At 42.7% G+C, this 15000-nt stretch overlaps 1 protein-coding gene across 1 annotated transcript in view; it reads left to right on the top strand.

Moving 5' to 3' along the window:
- Window positions 1-15000, top strand: part of DDHD1 (DDHD domain containing 1) — a 1563737-nt gene that overhangs the window by 190673 nt on the left and 1358064 nt on the right. The window contains exon 2 of the mRNA XM_044073566.1: window positions 14189-14362. Coding sequence (XP_043929501.1) covers window positions 14189-14362 — 174 coding nt within the window. The remainder of the gene's footprint in view (window positions 1-14188; window positions 14363-15000) is intronic.

The following is a 15000-nucleotide window of genomic DNA, read 5'->3' on the forward strand; positions in this document are numbered from 1 at the left end:
CATTGTCCTGTTCGATTTTCCGCTGAAGCATCTTCTGTGTGGAGACATGCGTGAATTGGCGTACCTTCGTTGAAGGTTGTGCGTCAGAGCTGGCAACTCGGCATGTAAAAATGTACTGCCAGTCATTAGCGGACTGCAGTTCTGCTGTGGTGACCCCTAACTGGGAAAAGCCAAAAGTATCTGTTTTGATACGTATATATATATATATATATATATATGTATATATACACATACACACACACATATATACACATATACATACATACATCTACATATATCTGTGCTGGATGATATTAGTGAATACATCAGGGTTATGGACATCTGACATGGCTTGGTGGTAAATCACTTTGGCTGTGGTGTGCAGGGTCTTGGGTTTGAGCCTTGCAGAGGCTGTTTATTTTGTTGCTGGGCAGAAGGTACAGTTTTATATTTACCATAAATGTAGATGTTCAAGTGTACACGCTGCTGCAGTCATCAGACTTGGGTTATTCTGTCATCAGGCGGTCCCGCAGTCGGCTGGAATTCCAAAGTCTTGGTCCTGCGTCAGTTGTTGTTGCTTCTTCCCTGACGTCAGTGCACCAGGGTTATATATGTTGCAACCAACGCCATTTTCTTGAGTTTTTCGTGCCCCAGATGTCAGGTGCCCCCAAAAAAGTGGTCAGTAATTGGTACCAAATTGAGTAAACTTGGGCAAACACAAAATCCCTTCAGCTATAAGCAAATACATCAGGAAGGCATTGAAGAGATTTAGCCAGTTGGTCAGAGGGGATGGAGGGAGGGTAAACTGGACTGCAGCAGGGTGTACACTCGAACATCTACATTTATGGTAGGTACAAAACTGTACTATGTTCGTGTTACCCTGCTGCAGTCATCACACTTGGATTGAATCCCAAAGCTAAGGATGGGTGGAAGTATCATAGAGGGTTAGAGGAGGCTAGAAAGCCCTGCAGAACTGCAGTGGCGAAGACCGCCCTGGTCTTAGAGTAAAGTGGTAAGTGATAGTGTTTGGTAAAGGTGTGTACTGAACTCCAAGTTGCAGCTTCCAAAATCTCCTTGGTTGGAACTCCCCTGAGAAAGGCTGTAGAAGTAGCTGTTGCCCTGGTAGAGTGGGGCCTAATGGTAGCAGGAACTGGTTTTCCATGATGGGTGTAGCAAAAACATATGCAATGACCTATCCGTTTGGAAATGGTTTGCTTTGATATAGCCTTCCCTTGAGAAGCTGTAGCATAGGATACAAAAAGCTGGTCAGATTTTCTGAAAGCCTTAGTTTTGTCCAAGTAGTAATGAAGTTGCCTGTGAATATCCAAGGAATGCAGGAGTCTCTCACCTTTGTTCTGTGGATTTGGGAAGAAGGTGTGTAAGTGGATGGTTTGATTTAAAGCCACACTGGAAACCACCTTAGGCTTAAAGGAAGGATCAGTTCTTAGAGAAACCCTGTCTTGATGAAAAATGAGGAAAGGTTCCACTGCCATTAGTGCCTGTAGCTCCGAGACTCTTCTAGCTGAAGTTATTGCCAGCAGCAGGGCAGTCTTCCATGATAGGAACTGAAGATCTGCAGAGAAAGCTGTTTCAAAGGGAGGTAGCGTTAGTTTTTCCAGAACAAAATTGAGGTCCCATGTTGGTGTAGGTGCTCTCCTGGGTGGTCTAATGTTTTTTTGCCCCTCTGAGGAACTGCCTTAGAAGTGGATGCAAAAATAAGGGTGGATCTGTGTTGTAGTGGGCCAAAATAACTGAAGCATGGATTTTAATGGAGGAGAAAGAAAGTCCTTTGTGCAACATCTCGGTTAAATACTGTAGAATGTGAGGCTGAATTGTGTCTTGGCCTTTAGATTGATTCCATGCACAAAACCTTTTTCATTTCTCCGAATAAGCATTCCTGGTGCTTGGCTTCCTAGCTTCCAGAATAGCATCCATAACTGCTTGGGAAAGAGGAGCTGGCTGGATGCTTGGTTGATTTGCCATGTAGCCAGATTTAAGGTTTTGAGCTGGCTGTGAAGAATCTGATTGTTTTGTTGTGTGAGTAAATGGGAAATTTGTGGTAATATCCATGGTGGGCCTTGGGCCATATTCCTCAAGAGCGGGTACCAGTGCTGGCGTGGCCAGTCTGGGGCTATGAGAATCAGTCGAGGTCTCTCCTTTTTGACTTTCAGAAGTATCTTTATGAGGAGAGGCAATGGAGGGAAGGTATATACTGTCAGGTTTTTCCAACTGAAAGAGAGTGCATCCACTTTCCATGCTTGATGGTGAAATGCCCTTGTACAAAATTTTGTCAGTTGATAGTTTTGAGGGCTGGCAAACAGGTCTGTGTCTGGAAGGCCCCATTTTTGAGTTATTGTAAATACTTGTGGATCTAGTTTCCACTCGTGGGATCCATGATGTTTCTGCTGAGGTAGTCTGCCAATGTATTCTTCTGTCTTGGCAGGAATTGAGCTTGTAACTGAACTTGGTAAGCCAGAGCTGTGTTCCATAAGGTCATTGCTTGCCTGCACAGAGGGTAGGAGTGAGTACCCCCTTGTTTATGTACCACATTACTGTGGTGTTGTCCGTCTTTATTGTCAGTTGTCCTGGATGTAATAGATCCTTAAAGGCTGTCAGAGCTTTCTGTACAGCTAGCATCTCTTTTTGATTGATGTGCAGATTCCTTTGATCTGCAGTCCATACGCAGTGAATGCACTGTCCTGCCATGTGAGCCCCCCAGGCGTAATCTGATGCATCTGTTGTGATGGTTTGCCTGGCTGGGGCAAGGTGAAAGGCTGACCCTTGTTGAGGTGACATGCCTGTGACCACCATAGAAACTCCTGTTGTAGGCAGGGAATGAGAGATATTGTGTCCAAGCTGTGGCTGTGTTGAGACCATACGCTTTTTAGGTACCACTGTAATTTCCTCATATGCATCTTTGCAAATGGTATTAGTAGTATGCAAGATGCCATGAAGCCCAAGGCCTGCAGAATTTTTCTTGCAGTTAATTGGGCCTTTGTTGCCATTGTTTTGAAATATTGAGTCAGGTGTAGTTGTTTGTCTGGCATCAGATAAGCCTTCTGGGCCATTGTATTCAAGCTGGCACCCAGGAATGTCATATTTTGTGAGGGTACTAGTTTTGATTTATTTTCGTTTACTGTGTACCCCAGGCAATTTAGTAGATGTTTCACAAAAGCCAGATGTAATAGAATGTCCTTGCTTTCTGCTTGGATGAGGCAGTCGTCCAGGTATGGGTATATTTGAATTCCTCTTTGTCTGCAGTATGCATTTACTGGTGCCAGGCATTTTATGAAGACTCTGAGCGCAGTAGATAAGCCCAAGGGCAGTGCAGAGAATTGGTAATGGGTTGAACCTGCAATGAAACGGAGCTATCTTCTGCAACTTTGTCTGATAGGGACATGCAGGTATGCCACCTTGAGGTCCAACGTTACTAGCCATGCTTCCTTGTCCAACATGGGAAGAAGCTGCTGTAGTGTTAGCCTCTCAAATTTGGGTACTTGCAAGTAGGTGTTTAGAATTGAAAGGTCCAGAATTGGTCTCCAGGCATTGTCCTTTCTGGGCACTAGAAAAAGTCTCGAGTAAAATCCTTGACCTTGCTCTCGAGTAGGTACCAGTTGAATGGCTCTCATGTCCATGAGAGCTGTAATTTGTTTTTGTGCTTCTGCCCATTGATTTTGTGGCAAGTTTGGCATTCCTCTTTTCATTGGCAAGGTGTGAAAATGGAATCTGTATCCTCGTAAAATTGTCTAGGACCCATTTGTCCTTTGACAATGTGCCAGTTGTCTGAAAAAAGTGCGAGTTTTCCTCCGAAGGGGGCTGCCAAGTGAGTGTTGCTTGGCCAGATGAGGTGCAAGTCATTGAGTTTGCCTTCTGGTAGATTGGGACATGTCTTCTCCTCCTTTCTGTGTTGTAGTGCCCCATTGGCGAGGTTTGTACTGGGCTTGTGGTTGTCCTCTGCCCCTTGGGCGTCTGTATTTATCCCTCTGTGGTCTGTCTGTAGCTGGAAAGGACCAATTTTTTGTTGACCAGTTTCTGCTGAAGTGAGGGAGCTGTATCTGTAGGAAATCTTTGACTGTATGCATAGATTTTGCCTTATCCTCCATTTTCTTTAAGACGACTTCTGCTTTAACTCCAAAAAGAACATCCTGCTGTAAGGTAGCATCTAGAAGTTTTGCTTTAACATGATCAGGCAGAGTTTGTTCTTTTAACCAAGCATGCCTACGTATAACAGACCCAGTGACAGCTGCTCTGCAGGAGGCCTCCAAAGAATCAAACCCACATTGTAAGGTATGTTTGCCCACCTGTTCAGTGACATGCAACAGATCCTGCATTTCTTTCAGTTGAGATTGTTGAGGGAGAGTGGTCATTTTTTGCTTTAACTGAGAGATTAGAAATTGCTGATACTTAAGCATGTGAAACTGGCAATTTAGTGCCCTCATAGCTAGAGTGGCTGAGGTGTAAATCTTTTTCCCACCACCTGTCTAGTGCTCTGGAATCTCTCTCAGAAGGTACAGGATTTTTAGCCATAGAAGCCTTAGCCCCCTTGGGACCCTGGGAGATTGTCCCTGGGTCAGCAACAGGGCTTTTGTAAAGAAATTTGTGGGAATCAGGCTCTCTATAATATCTGTCAGGCTTAGCCAGAACAGGAGGAAGAGAATCAGGGTTAAAACTGGATTCTAAGTAAACATCATCCACAATGTCTAAAACTGGTGGGATGGCTAGTGGTCTGTGTTGGGGGAATAAAAAAACCTCTCTGAGCCTTTTCTTCGAGTCAGAGTAGTCCTGACCTTCCCAGTGAAAATGTTCCCTCATAGTGTGTAAAGTTTCCCCAAAGGAGTAGTCTTCGGGAGGAGAAGCTGAGGGAATGGAATCCTCAGCATCAGAATCTTCACAAGGGGAGAAGGAGTTATCTTGGTCCTCAGAGGAGTCTGAAGAAATGGACACTTGTTCAGAGGATGCATAGTCTTCCTCTTGTCTAGGCCTTTTGTCAGGAAGGGGCTGGGAACCCCTGATTAGAGTGATCAAATCTTCAGCCATTTTGAGCATCTGTTTCTTAGGCATAGGGCCTTGAACAGGGGACTGAAGTGCAGTCTTTTTAGATTTTATAGGAGTCTTCATCTTAGAAAACGATTTAATGGTGAGCATCGTTGTTCTGAAAATGCCTTCAGAAACCGAGGGTTTCTGCAGCACCGACATCTTTTTCAGCAATGTCGTCGGTAGGGCCTGAACTAAATGGCTGCGTAGGCCTGGTACATTCCGTCAAAAATTCTGAAGCGGTCTCGGGTTCCAGATTTGCGGTAGTCAGGGGCTGCGTTGGAGCCTCACTGAGAACCGGAGACCGGGCCAGTCGAGGCCTCGGAATCTGGCTTAGGCCTGTGCTGTCTATCCTTATACTTGTGTTTTTTGTGCACGCCGGTAGTCGGTTGCTCCGACGGCATGGTGTAGTTAAATTTCCTACCGAAGTAGTGTCGTGCAAAATCAAAGCGTCTTTTAATAGTATGCCTATTAAACCTAGCACAAAAACGACAACTAGTGACGTTGTGGTCTGGGCGTAGGCAAGGTATGTAATAAGAATGAAAATCCTTATGAGGTATTTGCTTCCCACAAGAAATACAATTAACTTTTTCTGACATCGGGCTGAGGCAAGAAAAGTTTCCCCAATGGGGTACTTAGCTTTATAGAAGACTTCAGTCTGAAATTAGAATTCGAAAATCTCAGTAGTCGGCCGACCGGCACTTGCGAACTGCTTCTGCTTCGGGCACCGCGCGGCAAGAAAGACTGAAGAAAATGGTGTCGGTTGCATTATATATACTCCTGGCGCACTGATGTCAGGGAAGAAGCAACAACAACCGACACCAGACCAAGACTTTGGAATTCCAGCCGACTGCGGGACCGCCTGACGACAGGATAACCCAAGTGTGATGACTGCAGCAGGGTAACACAATGAACATCAAGGGCTGTTGGATACAGAGTGATTAAGGGACTTTTAAGTAGTTGTAAGTGGGTTTGTGCGGAGGTAAGCACTGCTAACTTCCGTTTACAGTTTCTTATATTCAGTTAGCGTCTAAATTGCTTAACCAGTGTAGGCATTGCTTACCCCCGCGCAAATAGTCTTAAACCCGCTTACTGCTGCTTAAAAGTGCTTACTCCCGCGCTAACTTCTTTAAAAGAAAAGAAAAAAGGGTTGGTAGGAAAGTACTGAAAAAGGGGCACAGAGGGAAAGACAGTAGGAAAAATAGATAGGGATGTGCAGGAAGGTGTGGGGAAGGTCCATAGCTGCCTATTTCTTCTACAGCAACAGCTATGCATATACACTGAATTTGGAGGTAGATTTAGACACTCAAACCCCTGGGAGGGGGCGAGGACAGCAATAAGAAGTTGTGATGCCAATTAGACCAGATTACATGTGCCCAGTGAACATGTGTGCAAAATGGACAGCTATGTATGGGGCAAGTTTTTTTTTTTTTTGGGAACAGATTGCCCCCCCTTTTTTTTTTTCCTCAGGTGAGAGTGGGATGTAGGGGAGGGATAGTAGGTATATTTGGGGAGGTAGGTTAACAGACAAGACAAACTCATACAGGGGCGGTACGTAACACATGGAAGATGAACACCTTGATGGGGAGGGGGTGTTGGGAAATCGGAAGCCCATGAGCCCCCTTGTAGACAGTGTGACTGAGGTTCCCACCCATGGGCAGTCACCACTGCACCTTCACTGCCCCGAAGGTGGCTGTGCTGGGGACTGAGTTGCAGAGCCAGGCTGACCCTCTAATCGTGACATGCGGCACTCGAGCTAATTTAGCAGATCACAAAATTGCTGGTTGAGCTCGCTACACACCACGACCCGGACCTGGCGACGGGTGACAGGTTTCTGTCCATGCCCAATCCAAGGGGGGGGGGGTGAGCCCCATCCTCTGAGGCGGTTCCACCCGAACATGGTGCAGGACCAACGGACATGGAGGTCCTGGGTTGGGCCCCAGACATCCTGGTGCCCGGTGCCATGGCCGGCTGAGGTGGGACAGGTGGGTCCGCTGGGACCGGCCTTCGCAAACGTGCTATAGTGTTTAGAGTTTATCATCATATGTGGGTTAGTAATAGTCAACACATTCTAGGGTTAGGTATAACAGCATGCATAGATATTCCCATTAACCCAGACACCAGATACGGAATAGTTGCATAGCAAACAGAACATATGCAAATATGGGACCACTGTGGTAATAAGAACAGCATGCAGGTACATTGATGGCACCATGCCACCAATGTTGGAATAATTCAATAAAGCACATGCATGGGAACAATTAAATATTTATTTTATCAAACAATAGGACATTATCAGAAGATTGGAGTCATTACATACCGGTTGGGGTGGGTATGTTGTTTATTGTTGGAAGTATGGTGGGGGTGGGGTGGGGAGATGTCAATTGGCAACTAGTATATTCCTGTAGTCCACATTACACATAACCGCACTGATTAGAAAAGTATCTTGCAAGTCTTACTACACTACGCTATAGCCTTAGTTTGGACAGTGATATGGCTGTCGTCATCATTATACCTGAACTAATCTTACCTGCAGTGTATACACCTCTTACCTGGTATACCTGTGGAGGGAATGTTTGTTAACACTAACTGTTTCTACACACAACTCCCAGATTCCCGGTTGTGCACATAGCTATCCAACTCTTTCTGCACAGACTCTGGCCATGTGTTGACCACGTGCAGATGTACCGGGACATATCTAGACTATTGCCCTCTTCAACCTTTGGTGACTTGACTGACACACACACACACACACACACACACACACACATGCTTTCCTACACTGTTATATTATGTAGCACAGTGTGGTTGACAGTGATCAGTGATACTTTCGTATTCAGAGAAACTGCGACACTCACAATTCCCTACAATACCAGAGTAAACAGAACCAGTACAGAGTATAATGATTTTTATTTCTCAGCACAGTGTTTGTATCCGACGTACCTGTGGGAGCAATGTTTTAGCACTACCTGAATGTTGCCATACAAAGTTCCAGATTACACATTAGTATTATGCACATACATCTCACTCTTACTGTACACACTCTGGTCACAGCCTGACAACATGGGGGTGTAGATAGGACATACTTGGCTTATTACTCTCCTAACAGCTTTGGGATTTGCTACAGTGACAGATTTGTTCACATAGATGTTGGGCAATCCCTTGTATTCTCTGTTTGCCGCCTAAATATCTGGGATCATCCACAGACTTACCAGGGGGACATGCAGCATATATGGGCCCATATACTGGACATTCAGGTCTCATCTGTATAGTTGTGGGGCATGATTCTGTATACAGCCTACTTCCACTCCCAGGATTCAGACCATTGCTGTGTCTGCTACAACTTGCACACTGCCCATCAGAGTTGTGTGTGCTATATAGATATTGCTGTATATCTCCTATCTGCTTTCTGTCTTATAATTCTCCTGTGCTTTTGCATTCTGACCCTGTATTACAACACTCTTATACAGATTTCCTAGACCGTTACATTTTGTAGGACAGTGTGGGGGACAGTGATGAGGAATACCTCATTATTTAGAGCAACTGCATCACTCACAATGCCATACAATACCAATGTAAACAGTACCAGTACAGGGTATCATTCTTGTATTTCTGGGCACAGTGTTGGTATCTGACAGACCTGTGGGAGAAATGTTTGTTAGCACTACTTGGTTGTTGCCATACACAGTACCAGATTCCACATTACTGTTATGCACATACATCTCACTCTGTTACTGTACATACTCTGGCCACTGCTTGACAAGATGGGGGTGTAAATGGGACATACATGGCTTCTTGGTCTCAAGGTTTTGGGAAGTTGCTAGTGTGCCAGCTTTGTTCCCATAGATGTGTGGCAATCAGTTGTATTTCCTGTTTGCTGCCTATATGTCTGGGATCATCACACTGATTTCCCAGGGGGACAGGTTGACAGTCAACAGTTATGGGCCATTTTACTGGACATTCTGGACAAATCTGTAAAGTTGTGGGATATGATTCGAACCATGGCTGTGTGTGCTAAAAAACAACAGTTCACATCTCAGTTGCATGCGCTATTCAGGTTTTGTTGTCTGCCTTTTCCCTGTTTTCTGTCTGCGTCTCTCAGTTGTACTAAATGGCCTCTGGGGATTACACCAGCATTATACAGGCATTCCTACACATTTTGTTTATAGTGCACAGTGTGGGTAACGGTGCTTATTACAACAGTACTATTAATGTGAATGCAAATCTACATTACAATATGATACCAAAGTATACACATGCAGTTCAGCAGTTAGACCTTTATTGTCAGGCTATTACACTTTTATTTACATAGAAACCGTCTGAGACTCTTCATGCCATATTCTCCGGTGTATGCAGTACTTACTTGCCTTAAACAATACAGGTTTTATACAGGCAATTAATTTACTAATACTTTTAGATTTATTTCCTATGACAGTAAATGCGAGAGTATTATTGACCTGCCTCGTGTCACAACCTCTCCTGGCGACTTCCATGGGCCTCCTGGTTCACGGCCCGCTCACTTGCAGCTGTGGAGGACAGAAGGAATATTTAGCCATACCTATCCATGATATACATGAGCTGACAATTGATACACACATAGTGGGGTGATACTTACACACAGCTGATACAGCCCCTGCTGTTCTAGCCTCTTGGATCCACTGGTCCAAGAGGTCCCCCTTATGCTGCTTCAGGTCAGTATAGTGATGCCTGACCTGCTCACCAGTTCGGGGTATGCCAGTGGCACTGGTGAGGTCAAGGGCGAGACCGTCCCAGGCTTCCACCTTATATTAATAACCCTGGTACTGGCCCTGCAGCAGTCCCTGTTCGTGGGCTTTGACAAGGATTCCTGCCATGACTCTGGACTCCTGGATGCACCATTGCTGCGCCCGAAAGTGCACACCCTCTCCCCTTCCTGACATAGTGCCTGCAAGGGAAGCTGCAACAGTTATGAGATGTATTCCCGCCTCTTGGGTTTAAGTAGGGCCGATTTCCCACACTTTTGTTTTTTTTGTGATTGGCCGGTTTTGAAAAGGCTAAGCTATGGACAAACCTGCTTACCTAAGGTTGGCATTGTTTAAAGGGATATAACACTGGGCACATTGAGTTAGCTGGCCTACACATTGCTTACACCTCCTAAGCTGGCCTGTGCATGCTTAGTGTTGCTTACATTTGACTTTGCATTATATTTCCTTTTTGCATTGATTTATTATTCATTACATCTTATATGTATGCCTGGTATCCATGATTCGTGTGTACGTACACTGTATGGGGTCCTTGTGTTTTATTGGGATTTCAACACTACTTCAACACTCTATTACAATTACACCTGACTTCTGGGCTTACTGCTGTACTCCAGTTCACATATTTATTTTATGTAGTGGGTTATGGAACATATGTCTGTATACTGATTCCTTGCACAGGTTCATTTTGATGTTACTACAGTGAAGACTTGTTTGCTGATACCTCATTCTTCTGTACTGCTATGATGGTTTGGTGGTTAACTACTGTGACTATAGAGTATAGGGTCCTGGGTTCAAAACCTGCAAGGCTGTTTATTTTGTTGATGGGCAGAACAAGGGCCATTGGATACAGAGTGATTAGGGCACTTTTGAGCATTTGTAAGCGGGTTTGCATGAGGGTAAGCAATGCTAACCTCAGATTACATAAGCTTACAGAGAGTTGGCTTCAAAATTACTTACCCTCATGCAAACGGGCTTAAACTTGCTTATTAGTGCTTAAATATGCTTACTACTGCTTATTGGTGCTTAAACTTACTAGTGCTTTATTTATTATGACACTTCACATGTGCATTTACTGCAGTACTCCATTTCATAAATATGTTATTTAGTGGGTTATGCAACATAAATATTAGTTGTAACGTGCTTTGCCATGGAAAATGAAATGTGCTGCAGTGAGACTCGAACCAGGAATGCCTGGTCGTAAGGCGAATGCTCTGCCCACTGTACTATTGCTATGCTGCTTCATTTGCATACATCTTCCTTGTTAATCCTCTTCAGCCATTTAAGCTGCATTAACCGTAGCTAAGCAATGGGCACACTCGCGCACCTATGGTTAGCTTTAATCAGAATTTTAAAAACAAAAAAGGGGTTTGCTCATTTTATTTCTATATACTTGCTGTTGTACATGAGGGGGGCTGTTGGTGAGGATATGCGGACACTTATGAGCGGTCTCGCTCATTTCTTAGCCCGTTCTGCTGTTCTTCGTTGTGAGGACATGTATATTCTGAGAGCTCTGCTCTCAGACAAGCCCCCTGCACTCTTACACACTCCGTGAAGGTTAGGTGCTCAGGCAGCGTGCCTCAATGTGCATGGCGCGCAGCCATCCTGCTCCTAAACGCCCGCCTCACGGAAGAATAGTAAATCCGGGGGAATGTCTCCTACTTGCCTCAGTATTACTGTTTTCCTCGTATTTAGGCGCTCAGGCAGCGTGCCTCAATGTGCATGGCGCGCAGCTATCCTGCTCCTAAACGCCCACCTCACGGAAGAATAGTAAATCCGGGGGAATGTCTCTTACTTGCCTCAGTATTACTGTTTTCCTCGTACTTTTTGTTGATTCCAACCCTAGTATATGTATGTTACTTTATGTAAGCTTTCACCCTCCTGGGACCTGTTCTAAATGGTCTTACCCAGTAGGATTATCCTGGTTGATGATAACAAATTGTTTGCATGTATGCAATACTTTTTTCTGAGAAATTTTATAGATTTTTAGATTTGATGGCTGTATATTGCTAGGTTGGTTTGCCTTTATTTGCTAGTTGATTTACCTGCAAACATATGTTTGCCATTTTTTCAGGCTGACCGCCTCTGTATACTTTCATTTTTGTACTTTGACCCTCAGTGTGTTTGTAGGAATCAAAGCTAATTTAATGTTCATGTTGTGTTCCTTTTATTTATTTTAAATGCTACTGCAAAATACATGGTATTTTACTTGTTTTAATAGCACAATGTCAAACACATGAATATCTATCTGCTTAATGTAAGAAACAGTAGATCATTTAGTGTGCTGTATGAGGCTGGGCATAAAGGTATCTTATAGGGAAAATTGCATATCATGAAGCAAAAAGAGAGAGTGACATTTGCAGGTAAGGTCAACTTTAAGGCAGAATGGTCTTTTCAAGTTGATATAATGTGCCATTTGCAAAGTAGCTTAGAATAAATGTGTAACCATCTTTCATCTTCAAAGTGACACACGTGAAAGCTATTACAACTTAACTGTATTGTTTTATTGTGACTTTGGGCTTAGAATAATACATTTTTTGAATAAAAGTGATATTAATTTTGTTGCATAAAAAATGACATTAAAATTCAAGATTAATTTTGCTTTGTGTGTGAGGCTAGAATCAGTCAATGCATAGTTTTTTTTTAGGTAATTATGCCTGTAGTTTTTTTTAAGATGCCAAACCCTTTTGGAGTTTCATATTTATATTACAGGGAGCAAAAATGACCAAAAACAGTAATTTGGGGACAATCCCGAAAATGTAATCAGCCCATGGGTTAATATTTATATACCTTACTTGATCTTGTCCATTCATTTAAACACAAATCTTGGTTAGCTGCAACTTGGCACCTTTTATAGGTTCATAGTTAAATACTAGGCTAGCTGCCCTTGTGGGCTATTTTAAGCCTATCCAGTTTCCCTTTTTGTGCTCAGAATAATAACCTATTCCATTTGATTATAGATTGCCCTTACCCATCACATGGTTGTTAATTAATTATATATTACCCTTAAAAATAACTGGGATCATACCATACATAGTTTGAGGGAATCCTCGTGCATGGGATAAAGCATTTAGGGGCTTCCTCTGTCCATTAGTAGTAGAGGGGCATTCTTTGGATAAAGTTTTTGTTTCCCATCTAAAAATGTTAGCACTTGAATATGGACAGGGATGGACTTTTCTTTTATGTGGATGGGGAGTCTTTTCCACAGCACCGTTATCCTCTGTGAGATGTACCTCTTCTTACAAAATGTTCTGTTGATGCTGCAGAAGAGGTTTAGATCCCTAGACCAAGTATTTCTGGTCTTTTAAAACTCATGGGGGTGTAAAACGATTTCCTTGGCTTCATAATGTAGTTAATTTCCCTTTCACTCTAGAACTGTTTGCTGTTTTAGAGTCAGCATTGAGTGACATTCCCAGACTCACTTGGTAGTACTTTATTTGCAGATTTTGGAAAAGATGACCCGCAAGTCAAATTGTTTGAGTTTCCAGTCAGTTCTTTCCATTTGCCTAGGTTTTGATTTTAAGTTAACTAAATGTATTAACTATTTTCGTAGTGATAATCTAAATATCCCTGGCCATCATCTTGATTAGTACAATTGCAGATTTATTTTGGTAGCCATAGAGCGGTTTCTGCTGTTTGGTGGTAGTTTGCTTTTCTCTATCTGGATTTTGGTTGCAGATTTGAATTTTTAGCTGTTTGCCAATATGGATAATGCCTCTGGGTTCTCTGTTTGTGTGTGTTAGGTGTGGACATAAGATTCTTCTTTAGGATGAGAGCACACACAGAAGCATCCCTGAACAAACTACATGGTGCCACCTCGGCCAGGAGGGTTTCTGAGCTACAAGCTACCATTTCCCCTTTTTTAATTTTTCACAGAGAGACAGTGACTCTCAGGGCTAACCCATCCTTCATGCCTGATGTAGTGAATGAGTCTCACTCAATGAGGCCATTCATCTTCTCACCTTTTCCAGTCCCTAAAATGGGGGTGGGGGTTACATTCTCCTTCAGAAAGACTGACCAACTGTATCCTTTGGAGACTCTGTCCCAGTTTGTCACAAACATAAAGGTGTATCACATCTACTTTAATATTGTCATTATTTGTAGGGTTATTAAAACAGAACACACTAAATATACCTTTGGATGGCTGAGCTTAGAATGATGAGTGTTTTTACTCATTTCTTCTAAAATCTAGAGTGGGGATAGCATTTTCTGTTTAGATCTTATTATGATGCTGACCGTGAGAAAGCTCATGTATTTCTTTTGTGTCACCACATAGACCATTGTAACATGGGTGATTTTCAATAATAAAATGCTACTATAAAGTTAATGCCTTCTAGGATTTATCGCATTTAACTTCCTACCATAGCACTGTTTAATGCATAACCATTCTGTTATTTTGTGTGGAGATTGTAAGCCTTTTTATCTTTCTCCTGTAGAATCTGATACAATTCCAGTCATGCGTGGCCAGTGGTTTATTGATGGCACATGGCAGCCTCTGGAAGAAGAGGATAGTGATCTGATTGAGCAAGAGCACCTCTCTTGTTTCAAGGGTCAGCAAACACAGGACACCTTTGACATGGATATAGCAAAGCCTGTAGACAGTAAGGATGGTAAGTTAATGGATCCCATTTACTGATTCTGTATTTACCATATATTATATGAATGTATTTTATATGTCTATGTATGTGTATATGGAGCTGTACAGGTCTGGTGTGGAATACATGAAAAATAAAATGAAAACAGAAAAACTAGTAGACTTAAAACTTTGTTGATGAGCTCAGTCACAGTGATTTCCAAAAATCATGAAACCCAGCCTGGAATAGGCTGTTTAAAATTAAAACTTGCATATATTTTCCAAACCTACTTCTAAGTGTATAAAAGCTGATATGTTTAACATTGTAACACAAAATTAAAAATATTACAATGTTATATTTTCCAAAAGTTGAAATGTTTATATATTATTTAATTTTAACCAGCCTAATTCTAGGCAAACAATATAAACATGGTTGTAAACGTGCATTTAAGAACAGCAAGTACCTACCCAAACACACTACTACTGATTAGATCAAACTAAATTCTAGTTAAGGAAAACACTACCTATCTTATTTTCAACCCACATTCTAAAATCGGGTATTAAGAAAAGCATGACATGCATATAAAAAGACTGACTTTTTTTTCTTTTTTTTTTTTTGTTAACTACAATCGCTTTTGGCGAACTAATGCAATAAAGCCTTCATCAGGTCTGTGA

Source organism: Protopterus annectens, chromosome 6.part0, assembly GCF_019279795.1.
Source record: "Protopterus annectens isolate FY-2018-M chromosome 6.part0, PAN1.0, whole genome shotgun sequence".
Taxonomy (NCBI): domain Eukaryota; kingdom Metazoa; phylum Chordata; order Ceratodontiformes; family Protopteridae; genus Protopterus; species Protopterus annectens.